The sequence below is a fragment of the Marmota flaviventris genome, chromosome X (genome assembly GCF_047511675.1).
Source record: "Marmota flaviventris isolate mMarFla1 chromosome X, mMarFla1.hap1, whole genome shotgun sequence".
Classification (NCBI taxonomy): domain Eukaryota; kingdom Metazoa; phylum Chordata; class Mammalia; order Rodentia; family Sciuridae; genus Marmota; species Marmota flaviventris.
In genome coordinates, this window is record NC_092518.1 from 66,823,520 (window position 1) to 66,843,222 (window position 19,703).

The window sequence follows — 19,703 nt, forward strand, 5'->3', positions numbered from 1 at the left end:
GCTCTCTTCTAGGGCACTACAAGGACAATAGAACCTCCATAAAATATTGGGCAGTTGGTAAGCATTCTCTTGGTTCACTGGGGGTACTTTGAGCCTCCTTAATAAACATGCATATGAAGCACTAGTTAGTCTGACAGTGAGCACAGGGACCTAGTATGTGGCAAAAGCAATATATCAGGAAAATGAAAACCCCCCAAACTATCAATATGCACAGAATGGAGTGAGTAAAGTAGTAAATATTTCAGACTCAGCTCTGGTAAGAGGTGAGCTATAGTAATCTTTTACTCAGAAGGAGCAGATCAGTCATGACACCAAATATATATTCTGATGGAAAGCCCTCCTCCATTCTTGTGGCCTTGCTGAGAAAATTTTGAATGAGACATAACACAGTTCTGTCACCAAACAGAGCCTTAATTAGCAAAGAGAAAGTAATAAAGTGCAACTTTAGACTGGAGAGTCCAGATCATTGCAGAGATTGACTCCAGCTCTCTTCGTGAGCTCAGGTGTTTATAGTATCAAGGAAATTCTTGTTTTGTCTCCACCTCCTAGACCAACCTACTGTATTTATTGACGGTTATTTATACATGACAATTTAGCTAGGGGTGACTCTTGATCACCATAATTGGATTCTTTTTTCTTTGTGGGTCTTATATCCTGTTTTCCCAAGGAATCACACAATCTTGTTTTTTTAAAAAATATTTTCTTAGTTTTAGGTGGGCACAGTACCTTTATTTATTTGTTTGTTTGCTTGTTTGTTTATATAGTGCTGAGGATGAAACCCAGTGCCTCACTATTATGGTTTGGATGTGAGGTGTCCCCAAAAATCTCATGTGTAAGACAATGCAAGAAGGTTCAGAGGAGAAATGATTGACTTGTAAGAGTCTTAACCCAATCATTGATTTAGTCCCCTGATAGGGACTGAGTGGTAACTGAAGTAGTATGGTGTGGTTGGAAGAGGTGGGAATTGGGGTGTGGCTTTAGTGTATATATTTGTATCAGACAAGTGGAGACCTCTCTCTGTATTTCCTGCTCACCATGATGTGAGCTGCTTCCTTCTGCCACACTCTTCCTCCATGATATTCTGCCTTACCTTGAGCCTTGAGGAATGGAGTAGGCCTTCTATGGACTAAGACCTCTGAAACTATGAACCCTCAAATAAAAGTTTCTTCTTCCACAGTTGTGCTGGTTGGGTCCTTTAGTCACAACAGTGAAAAAGTGGATTAAAACACTCACACATGCTAGGCAAGCACTCTACCACTGAGCTACAACTCCAGCACCAGACACAGGAACTTGTGACAGCTAAACTTAAGTCAGCATTGTTGGTATAAGATCTTGCTTTTTGCAGTTAGGCCCTTTGAGCTAATATTCCCTTTTCCTCTGGTTCTTATCCCCTGAATTAGTCTATCTTTCTCCTTTTGTAAGAGGAATAATTTTTAGAGTGGAAATTAGGTAAGGGTCATGAAGTAGCTATCTTGTCAGACCTTATGGTGCTTACAGCATAAGCAAAGCTGATGCTTAACTGATTAGTTTTGCGCTAAGTATTTTCTTAAATCCCAGATCCATTGAATATATCTAACTGCTAGCTAACAAAAAGAATGTAACCTTTTGTTTGTCATTTTATAGGGGATGACCATTCGTCCTCTTGTTGACTTATTAGATGTGACAAGAAGAAGAGAAACCTCTCCAACTGTGAGTGAACAAATTCTTATTAGGGTAAGCTGTCTAAATATCATCTAGTTGATCTTGTTGGATGAAACTAACCCTTATATGAAGATCTTTTTTATTCTTGGATTGTCCTCCTAACAAAATGAGACATAATTTTTTGACTTTCAAATTGGTATTTATTATTTTTTACTTATCTGTAATTTGAAAAGTCAAGAAACAGTTTTGATGGACTAAGAACACGGAGAATGTGAACTTCAACCTTTTCTCTGTTACTACACAGCTTCCTATATTATGTTGGGAGATTTTTAAGATCATTGTGACTTTGGCTTCCTACTCAGTAAATTTATATTGTGTTTTTCATGATCTCCAGGGACACATCCTGGTTGAATAATTATGAAAGATAAATATTTTTACTTAAAATTTTTAGTATCAGTGTTCTTGGTTACTTTATCATACTAATTTTTAATATATGCCCAATTAATCCAGTAGCTTAGTTTACTTTGTATTTGGTTTTGTAGAGCAATTGCATTTACCCTGAATTGTGTAATTAATATATAATTGGAAAGTTTTGGGGGACATTTTTTTGTTTGGTGGAATTTCTTATATTATTGAGGTCTGAGGAAGTTAAAGATTTTAACAGTCAACTTGTAAAGTATATTCTTTGAAACAGGGCTTATTAAATGCCCAGAGTTGAAAATAAAATGCCTCATATCTACATGAGAAGTAACAAGATGGTCAGAGATATTTAATGGCATAAAATTTGTATTGCTTTTGCTTTCTTTACTCTTAAGGCATTATAGATATACATAATACTGGGGTTCATTTTGACATAATCATATAAGCATGGACTCTTTTAAATATATATTTTAGTTGTAGATGGACACAATGCCTTTATTCCATTCATTTAGTTTTATGTGGTGCTGAGGTTTGAACCCAGTGCTTTACACATGCTAGGCAAGTGCTCTACCTCTGAGCCACAACCACAGCCCCAAGCATGGACTCTTAATTTGCTCTGATTCAGTCCCCAGTACTTCTCCTTTCCTTCCCCTTCTTCCTCTCCTTGTTCCCATTTTTACTTTAATTTTTACATTTCTCTTATATAAATATAAATATTGATTATCATATATAAACTAATATAAAATGAAAATAAAAATACTGAAATATAGAAGATATTAAGAATGATTTCAAGATACTCTTTAATTTATTAATATTGACAAAAAAATCTAAGACTACTTTGCTTGAACATCAATTTGGCAGAGTCCATATTTTTTTTTTTTTTGTACTGGGGATTGAACCCAGAGGGGTTTAACCACTGATTGACATCCCCAGCCCTTTTTTTAAAAAAATATTTTATTGAGAGACAGGGTCTCACTGAGTTGCTTAGGGCCTTAAAAAGTTGGTGAAGCTGACTTTGAACTTGTGATCCTCCTGCCTCAGGCTCCCCAGCTGTTAGGATTATAGGCCTGCATCACTGTGCCTGGCCAGTGTGCATAATTTTTTGAGACACATTTTCAGCAGATGATGACATTCTATTTATCAAATATATGTTTTGTTAATATTCATGTGTCTAAGACTCTACAAGCATGATTAATTAAACTCTTTACATTTTTATCTTCAATTTTGATAATTGCTCAAGTTATAAAAAGAAACCTTCTGGTCTTTTTATTGTAACTGAGTGGCATTTTAGATTAATTTAGGGATAATTTATATTGATATTGTCTTATTCCTGGCCATATGAGCTAATAACTTTAATGATGACATAATATACACTACATAGATAGGACATAACTCATTTAAGCAATTTATATGACTAAATCAAACTTTAATTTATTTTGTTTTTCCAACATTAAAAATATTAAGTCTATAGAATTTCAAACGTAGTTCAATGCAGTGTTCATTGATATCTTCGCCACCTTTGCTTTACCATTTTGTTTATATATGTATGTTATTATTGTCATTTAGTGAGTCATTTAAAACTAAGCTGCAGATATCCTGACAATTCACCTCTAAAAATATCAAGTATTAATATTTTCTAAGAAAAATGACTTTCTAGTATATAATCATGATCAATTTATACAATTTAGGCAGGTCAAAATTGATACAATACTGATATCTAAAATAATTATTCTGCATTAAAAATTTTGTCAACTGTTCCAATAATGCTTTTTATAGTATTTTTCTCCTGATGCAGGTCATGAGTTATATCTAGTTGTCATTTTTTAAAATATTTTTAATGTTGTTTCTCAGTATTTCATTGTCTTTGATGACATTGCCACTTTCAAAATATGTATTTGTAGACTATCACTCAGATTTATTGATTGTTTCCTCATACATAAATTCAGATTATGCAATTTTGAGATGTTATATCAAATTAAACTTCTAATTTTAATATTCAAAACATTTTGTAAGCTGCTCTCTTTTGCCCAACCCTTGGCCTATATCTATCCAGCTTTCTATTTTTATGATTCTTCCCTAAAGTTCCTTATTTTCTCATGCTTTTCACAGTGCATAGTATGATTTCTTTTTTTCCATAGATACCCCCATTTAATCAGGGTCAATCTCATAATGCACATTTTTATATAAACCTCCTCTAACTCCACTTTTTTTCTACTTCTTTCCTAAGTTTGTCTTTTTATGTTGCATTTATACAAAAATGCATTCCAAATTTCACCTTCATCTCTAAGTGGTGCCTCCCTCTCCAGTTTGGTTCTAAGTCCTTCAAAGTTAGGGGTCATGCCTTTTGCTTCTTTTGTTTACTTAATAATACCAAGCCCAGATCCTTGATAGATGAATGAATCTGTCATGTAGTATTAATTGATATGAACTTCTTTTGACTTCAAATACTGCATTTATAATGAATATACTAGAGATACTGCAAACATTGTCACCTATAAGCATTGATGCTTCTTTTTATATTTACTCTGAAAAGAGTTTATAATATATCAGAATACACTCTACTATCCCCAGGACCACATACAAAAAATTCTTCTGTCATGTATATCGAAACAGAACAAATCTTTTAAAATATAAAAGAAACTGATAAGTGAAAAAATACACTCTACAGTCAGGTATATCTAAAAAGAACAAAAAAATAAATAAAAAAGATTTTAGGATGAAATAAGCAAGTAGTCAACAATTTTGTAGATGCTTTTGATGGATTCTTTTATTTTGTAGTGATTGATCAAGTTTTTCATATATGCTTTGTATTTAGATACATGTTTCATTCTGTTTCAGTTCTTTGATCATTTGCTGGCGGGCATAGAAGATATATCAGGACACTGGGGACAGTATTATTGGAAAGACAGGTGAGAATTTGCCAAAAGTTACATCTGTATTTGTGTTGAAAAAAGAAACAAAATGAGTCAACTTCTCATTATGTCTGGTTCTTTTGGGTATTTTTGATATTTATTCATCTATATATTATAAAAAATGGCAGCTTAAAAGAAAGGTTAGAACTTTTTTTTAACCAAGAAATGTATACAAATGACACCAAATCCACACTGTAAAGCTAAACCTTATGTCATAAAATTCACAGGCCATCCCTTTCTCTTGGGAATATTAAGTATAGTTTCAAAGAAACTGCTAAATTTCCTTACACCATCTTATAGTATTCTCTCTGCCATTTACTATACTGCAGACATATTGTTATTCTATTTCTTCTGTCCAGTAAACTCAGAATACTTCTACCTTAAAGTCAGTGCATACTATTTCCTCTGCCTGGAATGCACTTTTATATAATATTTGCATGTCCAATATTTTCTTGCCATTCAAGTCTTAATTTAAATTTTGCCTCATCAGAGACATCTTCCCTCACCATTCAATTTTTCTCTATTGTATCAGTGTATTGTAATTGTATGAAAAATATATAAATCTCTGGTATTCTAACATGTTTATTAAATATTTTCTAAAGGTTTTAATGATATAATTAATATAAAATGCATAATTTTGCATGCTTTTCTTTCACTAAAATACCAGTTGTGTGAAAGTGGAGACTTTTGTCTATCTTGTTAAATTCTGTAACTGCAGCACTTAGAAGAGATCCTTTTACTCAGTAGGCAGCCAGTAAATATTTTTGAATAAATAAATGAGTGACAGTGAACTATAAAGGGACATTATATGCTTATACTGAATCTGTTCCAAGAGTTTAACCCAAATATTTGAATGATATTTAATTATGATCTCTTTCTAAGTGCTGCTTTAGCAGTGAATATTAAAATTCCCTGATTTGATGTTAAGTCCTGACTGGAACTTTGTAAAATATCAGATTTCATTTTAGCAACAAACACATGACACAAGTCCTGATGCCAGATGATTTGTAGGCATCCTTTTATGTTACTGTCCAAAATAGTTATAAAGTGAAGCTAAGGTAAGAGAACCAAGAGAAATTACTATACTGATCTTCCCCAGTACTAAAACAATTTATAGTGAACTCTATTAAAAATAATATATTTCTTTGCTATAATTATAAATACAAAGGATATAACAAAATAGATATTTTCCACTTATTGAATTTTAATGTTAATTTTTGATCACAGGAAAAGGATGTAAACAATGAATTCAGGAGAATTTACACTAATTGTTTTTCCTTTACTGACAAGTCACACAGCAACCCCCACCCCTCGTGCATTTTGGGCAAGTGCTGTACCACTGAGATACACCTACAGCCCCCAATATTTTTTTTTTTTACTTATATGAGTTGTATTTTATATTTAATTCACAATGTTTTTTTCTCCTTTATCAATAGCATAATAACACAAACATTCTAATAGTTGTTCAAAGAGAGAAATGATCTTTCCAGAATCACAAGTATATCTTCCTTCTGAGGTTTCTCTGCCTCTCTCTTATCTATGGTGCTGGTAGAAAAACAATGAAACTGTTGGATGTACCTCTCTCCTCCCAGAGACTTTTGTTCACATTTTTATCATTATTATTTTACATTTTTCAGCTATCAAACTTCTATATTTCACAAAAGTAATTTTTTTCCTAGGGACAGCTAATACATGTCTTAAAGCATTTCTTGGAAGGGAAGAAAAAGAAGAAAACAATATTCACTTTAAAAGTCGTAACTTTGAACGTTGCTTAATTATCTCCTTTGTACTTTTCAATTCCTCCCTTTCTTAGGCAGAAATGATTATCATTATTAGACTCAATACATACTGTGAGGTGAAAGTAAAATAAACAAAAAATTTTCTATGAGAAGAGGAAAATTGTTGTTTTCTACAAGGCATAAATACATGAACATATACAACATAGAGGGTTAAAATAGAAGCTGATGAAACCACTTGCAAAAGGAAAATCTGAAAATATGTATGTATAATTTACATATTCATATGAAATAGTCCAGTTTGTATCATGTTAATAATTTTACTGTTTCTTGCCCATTAATGACGTGAGCTACTAGCTATTGTCAGTTCAGAAGAACAGATTCTCATCCTGATACCCAGGATGTGAAAAATACACACACACACACACACACACACACACACACATATATATATATATCTTTATATCTTAGAAAAATTTGAAAAACGTACAGAAGATAAGTAAACAAAGAAATTGACTCTTATTCTTCACATTGAAGCTCAATTGCTAGTTCTTTACAAGACTGAGAAGTATTTTCACTTTCTTGTTTTTTTCTGAGGGCTAGCCATGCCTTTGGCTTGCAGGACTTACCTGCCATATTCATACATCAGAATGTGGATTATGCAAAACTCTGAAGTCTTATATGATACCAGAAAAGTGAAGTTCAGTCTAGTCTTTGTCTGCAGTGGTTTCTATCATATTTATGGCTTTTTTCCTCTGATGCCATATTGGAGCATTCGTTGGACACTGTTTATGAGAGGAAGCCAAAGAAGTGCCCTTTCGGAGGTCATCTATACAAACTTCCAGCCTAGCCACAGGGATCAGTCCTATAGTATCCAAGAGTCAGTTGCATCAATGGCCTGCTACCTTTTAAAGAGCTGTGCTGGTCTCTGTTGTGCATGGGATCCATCCCTCATCAGCTTATCCCAGCTGGATAAATCCCTCCTTAGGCTGCTCTCTTTCCCAGCATCAGCCTCAAATCCCCATTTCCTTTACTCTGGGGAAACTATTCCATCCATACTTATGCTTGATTCCACCCAACAAAGGCTACATGGCTGAACTTGAATTTGATGCAAAATGGAAGAGAAGGAGTCCTTGATCAATTAGTCTAAAGACACAACATCCATGAGAATCTCTAAAAATCTCTTTATAATATATATGTATTATTCATTCCATTTTGTATAGATCTCAGTAATTTTCAGAAAGGACCTGGACAAGCCTGCAATAGACATTTCTAGGACCACACTTGGAGAAACACCATTTTTTATAATAAAGTGTTTGAGTTAATTACTCCACTGTCTGCTTGAGTATGCTCTATATGGTTTCGTACAGTGAGCTTTTTTTTTTTTCTTCATTGTTGCACAAATGTGGGCAATCTCTTTTCATTTTCTTCCCCTTCTTATGTTTTATAAATAAATATCCACCTTTCCTAAAATAGCATCTTTTCCTACCCCCACAAATTTATGTGTCCAATTATTATTACTATTATTATTATTATTATTATTTTTTTTAGATGTAGATGGACACAACACAATGCCTTTATTTTTATGTGGTGCTGAGGATCGAACCCAGGTCCCACCCATGCAAAGCCAGCGCTCTACCCTTGAGCCACAATCCCAGCCCTGTCCAATTATTTTTATCAATTAAAGTTGCTATCATTATATTCTACAGTTTCTTTATTCTTTTTAAAATATTTATAATTGTAGATGGATATGATATCTTTATTTTATTTATTTATTTTCATGTGGTGATGAGGATCTAACATAGTGCCTCACATGTGCTAGGCAAGTGCTATACCACTGAGCTACAACCCCAGCCCTGTTGTTTCATTATTTTCTGAGCTCAATACTGCCACCTGCTTCCTAAGGAAATTTGAAATTGAGCTCTTAAGCCTAGAATCAAGGCCAGACATTTCCATTCAGTTGTTATGAAGTTGAGAATAAACATTATTTTTCTTTCATTTTTTGAGTTTACTGTGTAAGTTTAAACTCAGGCTCCTTATGCAAAGCTTTCAAAAATATGACTCATTCCTTTTCTCAGTCTTTGAAAATAAGTTGTTTCAAGTATCCTCTTTTTTCATGGCTGTTTCTGAAATGAAGACCCTACTTTAACATTATTTCTGTCTTTGCCCTTAAAGTTTTATTTTATTTTTCTATACTCTGCTTTTCATGGCCTCAATGACTCTATTTGGTTAACCCTAAAGAATAATTTTTTTTCATAACACATATTTGAAATTAAATTAGAGGGTCTGGGGATATAATTCAGTTGGTAGAGTGCTTGCCTTGCATGCAAAAGGGCCTGGGTTCAATCCCCAGTACCACTATAAAAAATACAAATAATAAAAAAGATGAGAGATTAAATTAGAATCTCTTGTGAGTTTTTTCCCCCTCTACTACATATTAAACTTACATTTTAATGAAGTAAGTTTGGATTAGGGAGTTGGTAAACCAATTTTGTGATTTTTTTTTTCCAAAGTGTAAGCCTCCTCAAATAGTGGCATTAAATTCCTGTAATTTATGTGTTATTTGATTCATTAACAGATTGGAATATTTCAACAGCAGATATTTGCAGAAAATTTTGCTCAGAGAATATGACCAGCCCAAATCCAGCATTGTGCTTCTTTATGAAAAGCTTGAGAGAAAACATGCCATTGAGCTGGCAGAAGCAGGCCAGCTAACACACACACCATCTAGTACATCTTTGCTGTAAGTATATATGTTAGTGTGTTATTATGTGTGGGTTTTAATCTGTTTAATTAGATATCACAGGATAATTACAGAGATCTTCCATGTATTTTAGTTTCAAAATATAATTTGCCTTTCCTTGCATCACATTTTGGAAAAACAAAGAATTTTAAGATAAAATTGAGGATGTTTGGTTGAGTATCACTGGCTGCTTTGTTGAACATGGAGCTTAATGAAATAAATTATGTCTATGAAACTTTTAGCTTTTAAAGGTTTAAAAAAGGTTATCTACCTCCAAGGAAGAATTATCTTTGCATTTTTGTTTCAGGTAAGGATTGATGTTAGGTTAAATATTTTTGTAGGCTTTTGTTGATTAAGAATTTAATTGAGGGCTGGGGAGGTGGTTCAAGCTGTAACACACTCTCCTGGCATGCGCGGGGTGCTGGGTTCGATCCTCAGCACCACATAAAAATAAAGATGTTGTGTCCACCGAAAACTAAAAAATAAATAATATTTAAAAATTCTCTCTCTTTTTAAAAAAAGAATTTAATTGAGTGTTAAGTGTTTAATTTGTTTTTGTTGGAGATAAACAATAAAGAAAAAATATACAAGTTGGTGATTTCCTGGCTGTAGATCTGGAGGCCACTGTTTAGAGAGAGCAGATAGATCTCAAAAGAGAAAACATAAGAATAAAAAGTAATAGAAAGCTATTACTCTATTCATTTTGTGTGTTGATTCAGTAGGAATTTGATGTTTTTCTGCATCATTAGATTTTTCTTGAGGGGTTGGTCTTTTGATTAAATTTATTATACAATATTTTTTTCCTTTAAGAATATTTTTTAAAAATTGGTATAAAGTAACTGCAGCTGCATATTTAAACAAAGAATAAATAATTAACTAACTTATTATTCAATATATCTTTCTCAACTGATCAATGCTTGATTTTACAGGAATATATTTAACCAATAAATAGCTCATTTCTCTATTCAATATCAGAAATGAAGGTCTAAAACTTAGCTTTTCTTTATATTTAATAATTAGTTAGAACAACATACATCTTTTAAAGTGATGAAGATGTATAAAGTAAGTATTTATATGAACCTTTATCTGTGGTACACTATCAAATTGAATAATAATTTTTAAAAAGAAAGTATATATATGATTATTTTTTTGTAGAATATAAAATTTTTCTGCCCTTATCTGTGTCTGGATAAAAAAAAAATCCGGAAATGCATACACCACGTTTTAATCATAGTTTTCTCTATGTAGTGAGATTATTTGATTTTTTTATTACTCTTTATATTTTCTGTATTTTTGTTAGTATGCATATACTAATATTGTAACCTGAAAAATATATTTAGGAGAGGAAACTATAAGAATTAAAAGTAAACATTATGTAAGGTAAAAATTAACAAAAATATCCTAAATTCATGACTGGGTATCAGTTGTGAATTCTAAATCATTGACTGAAGTTAAAGGATGTCTTTTTAAGAGAAAGTTATGAAATAAGTGCTGGAATAAGATATCAAAATATATTAACAAAATACTTTTTATCTTATATGAGTTTTAATTAAAAATAAAATTTTTATTGGGTTTTTTACTTGCCTATTTAATGTGGGCTACACAAGATGAACTCCTGAAATCTTTTCTACTATAAATCATCACAGCTGGATATTCTGCAGGTGGAGGAGCTGGATATTCTACTCTATTATAGAGTAGGAAAGATAAGTGGATAAGTGGATGATGAAAATCCTTGAGTACCTTAGGATTTGGATGTATTTAGGAAGGGTATCATCATTAATATTTGTATTTATCAAGCCAGATATATAAAAATAAAACCACATCAAAGGCTCAACTTAAACTTGATGTACTTGAGAAGTATATATAGCAAATCTGATTAATTTAGAACCCTAAATGTGAATTTTATTTTATCTAAATTAGGCACTATCTGAAGTAACTATATAAATCACTTATTTTCCCTTTTATTTAATAATATAAATCTGAAATTAATATTAGGATAAGAAATATAGTAAATTGTTAGGATTTGATACCCCTTATTAATAATAATATGTTCCAGAATTTGGAGAATAAGGCATTAATTTCAAGATTAACATAAAAATATTATTATAAAGTGGCCAAGTAGTATAAATTAAATTTAGGTATTATTACAGTGTTACATACTCAAAATAAAATCTCAAAAATATTTCCAATACTAGTATAAAATAGCACAATTCTAATGTTTGGTCTCAGTCATCATATTTATCTTACTTGTAATTTTCTTTCCATGAAGAGTAAGTTATTCAAACTAAATATCAAAGGGTTTTTATCTTCAACTTTATTAAAGGTATTTTGAGGAACATATTATCAGCATTTTATATATTTCATTGTATATAGATTATACTGTTATTTGAATTATAAAATTTTAGCACACATCAAAAGAACTTCCCTTTTAAATATTATGCTCATGTATCTACTGTAAGTATATTTTAAATGTTGAGATAAGTAAGGTTAAAAGAAGAAATTACCTAAATATCTGATTTTATTATCATTGAAAGATCGGATTTATGCTTTTTTTTTTGAGAGAGAGAATTTTCTAATATTTATTTTTTAGTTTTCAGTGGACACAACATCTTTATTTTATTTTTATGTGGTGCTGAGGATTGAACCCAGCGCCCTGCGCATGCCAGGTGAGCATGCTACCACTTGAGCCACATCCCCAGCCCCAGATTTATGCTTTTTAATGTGTCTTTTGTACACTCTCCACCCTGTCCTCAATTACCCTTTCAAAATATCTTTGAAAACATCTACTTATTGATTCATTAGGTTTTTTGAATGTGTTTTTTGAATTTGTATATTTGTGTGTTGAAAGAGCATAAGTAATCCAGATATTTTATTTCCAGCCATAGCCGTCAAACAACCATGCCAATCTCATCCTTAGCTCCTGATCAGGATGTTATGGCTAATATTCAAGAAATATTGACCACAAACCTTTATAAAATCAGGAGAGTGGTAAGACTTATTTTTTAATGCATATAACTTTATTAATTACACAATGAAATGTAGAAACTTTTCTTTTTATAATTCCAAATGAATCTCTGTCTCTGTGAGTGTCATAGGAATAAGAGGCATGGTAAATAAAATGACAAATCAGTGTTTAAGTCATATTCAGATTTGTCATTCATTGGAAAGTGCTTAAACAATTTCTGTTTAACTGAATATGCACTGCATTATGTGCTGATTAAGGAATTTTTTAATATATAATTTTGTACAGTAAAGTGTATTTTCAAATCACAAATAGTGGGTGTTTTAGTATTAAGGCAGATTTTGTTAGTAGAGAGTCACCAAACTCCACATTTTAAAAATTTAGGTCATGGAAAAATAGGTTTAATATGTTCATAGTTGAACATTAGTTAATGTTAGTTTGATAATTTAGAAATCTGAAAATTATTACAATACATCAGAATTCTGTATTTTGCCCCTCTTCACAGGAAAAAAATTATCTTCAAGTGGTAAAGTGCACACTTATTTTGAAATTAGTATTTACGTTAGAAAAAGTTTGACTTAAGCATGGAATACTTAGGTCGCTGCTGTTAGGACAATTTTTGATTCTATGCATTTTGTAGCATTAGACACAAAGAAATATGAGTCAGTTAACATAAATGTCAAAAATATTGTTTTGATAGTATGCTGGATTATGGAGTTAATTTGTCATGGAAAGTCTTAAAAATAGAGCTGACTGGATATGAAAACCACTTTGAGCTCTTGAGAGAAAAGCTAGAACAAAAACATTTAATAATAATGAATGATTATAATTTTTATGTCAGTTCATACATAATTGAAATTATTTTCTCATAAAAATGTAATAAGCTTATATTCTGAATTTTATGGCCATAAATATTATGTTTTCATTTCTGATTTTTGGTACCAAGGATTGAACCCCGGGGGTACTTAACCACCGAGTCACATCCCCAGCCTTTTTTATTTTTTTATTTTGAGGGTCTTGCTAAGTTGTTTAGTGCCTTGCAAGGTTGCGGAGACTAGCCTAAAAACGTGTGATCCTCCTGCCTCAGCCTCCCAATCAGCTGGAAACACAGGCATGTGTCATCACACTCAGTATAAATACTACTTCTTACATTAATATAGGAACTATAATGTTCAAAATGTTGTGAAGATATATGTATATATTCTGAATTGTCAGATTCTTTTTTAAAAAAATATATCCAGTTTTCTTTATTTATTTTCAACTTTTATATATTTTAAATTTTTACTGTTCTTTTTCGTTATACATGATAGTAAAATCTATTTTGATATATTTATACCAGTATGGAACACTTCTTTTTCTTTTATTTTTTAAAAATTTATTTATTTATTTTAATTAGGTATATATGATAGCAGAATGCATTTTGGTTCATTGTACACTATTGCAGCACTTTACATTTCTATGGTTGTACATGATGTAGCGTCATACCATATGTGCAATAATACATGTATCAAGGGTAATGATGTCCATCTCATTCCACCATCTTTCCTGCCCCCATGCACCTTCCCTCCTCTCCCTCCCCTTTGCCCAATCAAAGTTCCTCTATTTTTCCCTTGCCTCTCCACTCCCTATTATGAATCAGCATCCACTTATCAGAGAGAATATTTGGCCTTTGGTTTTTTGGTATTGGCTTACTTTGCTTAGCATGATATTCTCCAACTCCATCCATTTACCTGAAAATGCCATAATTTTATTCTCTTTTATTGCTGAGTAATATTCCATTGTGTATACATATACCAAAGTTTCTTTATCCATTCATCTATTGAAGGGCTTCTAGGTTGGTTCCACAGTTTAGCTATTGTGAATTGAGCTGCTATGAACATTGATGTAGCTGCATTATTATATTATGCTGATTTTAAGTAGTTTGGGTATAGACCGAGGAATGGGATAGCTGGGTCAGATGGTGGTTCCATTCCAAGTTTTCTAAGGAATCTCCATACAGTTTTCCAGATTGGTTACACTGCTTTGCAGTCCCCAGCAATGTTTGAGTATGCCTTTTCCCCCACATCCCTGCCATCATTTATTTTTGTCTGTATTCTTGATAGCTGCCATTCTGACTGGAGTGAGATGAAATCTTAGAGTAGTTTTGATTTGCATTTCTCTAATTAGTAGAGATATTGAACATTTTTTAATATATTTGTTGATCAGATGTATATCTTCTTCTGAGAAGTGTCTTCTTATTCTAATTAGGATCCCAGCCCTGTCAATGTACATGATGGTGAGATTCATTGTTGTGTATTCATATATGTACATAGAAAAGTTATATCAGATTCATTCCATTGTCTTTCCTATTTGTATTCCCATCCCTTCCCTTTATTCTCCTTTGTCTAATCAATTTTTCAACTCTAATAATGGTTTTGGAGAAAAAGGCAGGGTCTGGATGGAAAAAACAGAGAAACAAATTATTGAGGTGAGAGAAAATAGGTTTTATGACATCTTTGTAGATTCTGTTCTCAGATGAATAGATAATTATTTTTGGTGATTTGGGCTTCAAATATCTAAAGGTAACAGATGATTTCTGCTAATAATACACAGGTTCAAAGTTCTATGATATTACAAATAGAGTTACTTTTTATTAGGCAGAGGGGAGCGAAGAGAGAGGAGGGAGGAGGGGGGTAAGAAGGATGGTAGAATGAAGCGGACATTATTACCCTATGTATGTATATGATTAAACAACTGATGTGATTCTGTATCATCTACAACCAGAAGAATGAGAAGTTATACTCCATTTATGTATGATATGTCAAAATGCATTCTATTGTCATGAATAACTAATTAGAACAAATAAAAAATTACAAATAAAAAAACCAGCGAATTGAACAGTTTTCTTGTCTTTTAAAATGGTGCCTAAAGATAATTAACCTTTATTGGACATTTTTATGTGCTATGTGCTGTGCTAAGAGTTTATAATAATTATTTTAGCTATATTTTATTTTGCCTTTGTGAAGTTAATACCATAATCATTTCCATTAAAGTGCTGAGAAAACCAATATAAATTTCCCAAGGTTGTACAGTTAATAAGCAGGAAAACCAAAATTTTATACCTGACAGTCTGAATCCAGAGACTTGCAAATTAATTTTGACTTACAAATTAATTATGACTTTCAAATTAATTTTCAATCAAGTTGTTTTTTCACATTTAAAATACATTCATAAGTCTTTAATAACTACTAGACAAGAATGTTTTCTATTATATATGAGAATATGAGCTCAGCAGATCATTAAAATTTATTATTTTTATTTTTGAACACATAAACATAGAAAATAAAATGAATCTTTAAATATTTTTCACTCAGATAAATTATTATCAGCTATTTGGTATTTCATGTTTATTTATTTCCCCACTCCAAATTAGTGTTTCTTCTGGAATAGATGTAAAGCAAATTTTAGACATATTATTTACTCAGAAATATTACAGTATACTAACAGATAAATGAAAACCACAATACCATCATCACATACCCATATTAACAATAATTCATTAATATTATCAGTACACAGTTTATGTTCGGTTTTCCCTTATTGTTTCACTGTTTCTTCGCATTTGTTTTGTTTGAAGCAAGACTCAATAAGTTCACACAGTTGTCCTAGTTCATCTCCTTTAATATCTAAGAGATTCACTTTACATTTTTAATAAGCAATTATTTGTTGAATAAAGTGGATAATTTGTCCTGTAGAATTTATCAGTCTCTACATTGGGCTGTATGAGACCTTGCAGTGTAATGTAACGTGTTTCTCTAATCTCTGATTTCTATTAAATCAATAGATTTAGATGTTCAAACAGATTAAAATTTAATTATTTATTATTTATTAAGAGTACTTTATAGGTAATGATGTTTACTTCATATAGAATTTAATCAGAGGGAATATAATTTCCTCTAGAATTGGGTATCATCATCACTTGAAAATTGGGTTCAAGAGTTATCAGTTTGATCCACTCATTATAAAGTTCTCCAATCAAATTTGATTACTGTCATCCATGTTCTTTATTTCATCAAAGGTTGCAAAATGGTAGCTTCCTATTTATAACATTTATTCTACATTTATTAGCTAGAATTCTTCTATAAAGAAGAAGTACTGTTCATCAAGTATTTGATAACCCTGTTTCCTTATAGGAAAGTTAGGATACAGGCTTTATTTTTTCACTTTTCTTAAGCATTTTAGAGTAGTGAGCTGGTATACTAGAAACCTCCAAAGGTGACTTGAGAGCATTAAGCATTTTTATAAATTAATAGATATTTCATATTTGATGCATTTTTACATTTGATGTATATTTGATATATTTCAATTTTTAGATTATTGATGCTTAAACAACCTCATCTTTGGTCAGTGAGTGCTAGTCAGAATTGGCCTCGATGTGTTTCTAACATGACCCAATAAGTCTTCAATAGCTTTTTAGCTATTTATTATAATAAGATATGCAAGGATCATATGATATATTTCTGATTCAGATTTTAAACAAGCTTTTTTTCCCAAGGCTCTCAATCCTTTTGGTGGACAATGACATTTATAGACTGTCACCTGAGCATCATTATGACTAGTTCAGCATTACTTTTAGAAAGTTTTAGTAGTTAAATCTAAGAAATTATACATACAGAGAAGAAGAAAATTCCTGAGATTTTACAGGTATTTTCAATTAACATAAGATATTCCAGTACTTCTAACTTTGATTGTATATTTTCATCTCTTCTCCTAAACTGTAAAATGTGTATACATTTTTTATATATATATATATATATATATATATGTATATATATGTGTGTGTGTGTATATATATATATATATATATATATGTATATATTCACACTATCTAATGTAACAGACAAATATTGCTAATTACAATTAGACTAATGAATGAAATTTAATATTTACATATAATTGCTGAGTCCTTAGAAGAGATGTAATGAAAATATGGTTTCCATGTCAGTTAAAGTATTTTCCCTCTTGGAAATGCATAGGTTATGGTTATTTCTTTTGGTTATTTTTTTAAAGTTTTATTGAAGCACAAATGACAAACAATAAACTGCACATATTAAAGTATACCATTTTATAAGGCTTTACATATAGATACATATGTTTCAAATACCCACTCAGGATGTTATGGAGCTGGGGCCTTGCAAGAAGCTGAGGTACCCCAAAGACAACCTCTTCATACCCTGATTCCTGTGATCAAGTCCAGAAAGATTTCAGACATGTTGCTTAGAGTAACAGGCATGAGTTTATTAAAGGGAGAGGAAAAGAAGGAGATACTCTCAAGGGAGAGAATTGGATCCTCTCAGCAAGGAAAGGGACAAAGTGCCCCTCTTGCATTCCATTAAAAATTATTTGTTCTTTTGAGTTATATATGATAGTAGAATATATTTTGACATACATAGATGGAGTAAAACTTCTTTTTCTGGTTTTACATGATACAGAATTTTCATTGGTTGTGTATTCACCTATGTGTATTTGAGTTTTATTAGGATCCCAGAGAAGTTTCTGGAGAGTCTTGTCCAAGTCCACATCTTGATTTTTTAAAATGATTTTTGTATTTGTTCTTTTTAGATCTACATGATAGTAGAGTATATTTTTGACATATTATGCATACATGGAGTAGGGTTGTTGATTTAGTTCAGTGTTAGACTCCTGGCCTAGTGTACACCTCTTGACTTTTGGTGGACAGCAGGGTGACATCAGACTTTCAAATACCCACTGTTATGGTAACTCTAGGTCACCTTGGGACTTGCCAACTGGTTCTAATTGGATTCTTAACCATAATTCTTACCGATTTTTATGGTTAGGAGGAACTATCCTTATCTCCCAGATTTTTAGGATCTGGTCACAAAAATCTCCTGGCTTCCTCCCATCAACTTTATCATGGGCCTGTATTTCTCTTGCAGTTAACAGGTAGTTTGCTGAGCAATGTGACATATCCTGTTTACTTAAGCCAGGCAGGGTTTTGGGTAAATTGTTTCTTAGAACAAACAAAGCATATAGGGGTCAGCATAATGAGTCCATTTTATAGAATTGTTCTCTTAAAGAACCTTGTATTCCCACCACCCTTATCTATCTGCTCCTTAACTAGAATAATGAACATCCACTAATCCTAAATATTACCTTGTTCCCCTTTGGAATCCTTCCTTCTCTGCCTCACCCACACTCATGAATGGAAATTAGATGTTCTGCCTTCTCTCACTATACATTTTTTTGCATATCCTAGAATTTTATGTAAGTAAAATCACATTGTATATGCCTGGTTTCTTTCACTCAGCATAATTATTTTGTGATTCAACCACATGTAGAGTAAATTATTGGACTACTTCGTGAGCTTTCTTTCTTTTAAGAGCCCTGGGTTGGTCTAATTTCCAGATATTGATAATTTAACTAAATATGTGTCCTCTGCTGACCCCAGTATCTGTGCATAATTGATAGATGCCACTGAATCCTATTTATTATAATCATTTCAGAATCAAGCTTTTTACTATTCAAATTTATGAAAAATGAAAAACAAAAACTAGTTCATATTGTTCTCCACAGCTCCTCAAATCCAGGTATAAACTTGTAGAAAAGTTCTGGAATAGGTTGAAAAATTAGTTATTGAATTTATCAAAATTGCTATAATGTTAAATGGGGGTTCAAAGGGGGAGAAGAAAGACTGGTCAAGAAAGAAAAGAATAATACACACCGATGTAGAAAGGAGAAAAAGGTGGATGGTAGGTATTTGAGATAGCAGAAGATAATGAATAGCCGGGAATAGTGGAGTAAAAGGACAAGTATAAACTAGAGCTAGGAAAACAAAGACAGAATGATTCCAATTAATGCCTTAAACCATGATAAGAAATACATTCAAATGGGTTGAAGTTACAACGTTGGGTATTAGGATAGGAACTTTCAAAAAAGGTTAAAGAATGATATATAAAAGTGTAAGATCATGCAAGGCGGGCAGCCACCAAAGGAGGCAGATTTTAAAAAGTCGCTGAACAAGGTTTTATTTGAGACATCACTCCTGGGCAGAAGTGGATCAGACCAACAGAGTGGACAAGAGAAGGGTCTGAGGAGAAACCGCGTGGGAGCTCAACCGGACTGGGATTTTATGGGGCTTAGGCATGAAGGGAAGGGCTGGGGACAGGAAAAGGTGTTTTTAGAGTCCCTTGTCTAACTGGAGTTGGTTCCAGGGAGCTGGCTGAACTCCAGGATTAGCCAGGGGGTCCTGCCGATTGACAGGTGTTAGTCAGGAGATCCCGCTGATTGAC

General features: G+C 32.1%; 1 protein-coding gene and 1 non-coding gene across 2 annotated transcripts in view; both read left to right on the top strand.

Moving 5' to 3' along the window:
• Positions 1 to 19,703, top strand: part of LOC114091157 (sodium/hydrogen exchanger 2-like) — a 90,370-nt gene that overhangs the window by 47,380 nt on the left and 23,287 nt on the right. The window contains exons 6-9 of the mRNA XM_027933543.2: positions 1,624 to 1,713; positions 4,900 to 4,970; positions 9,288 to 9,452; positions 12,332 to 12,440. Of these exons, the coding sequence (XP_027789344.2) occupies positions 1,624 to 1,713; positions 4,900 to 4,970; positions 9,288 to 9,452; positions 12,332 to 12,440 (435 nt within the window). The remainder of the gene's footprint in view (positions 1 to 1,623; positions 1,714 to 4,899; positions 4,971 to 9,287; positions 9,453 to 12,331; positions 12,441 to 19,703) is intronic.
• On the top strand, positions 8,998 to 9,070 carry Trnaa-ugc (transfer RNA alanine (anticodon UGC)). The gene has a single exon. It is a non-coding gene; the product is annotated as a tRNA-Ala (tRNA).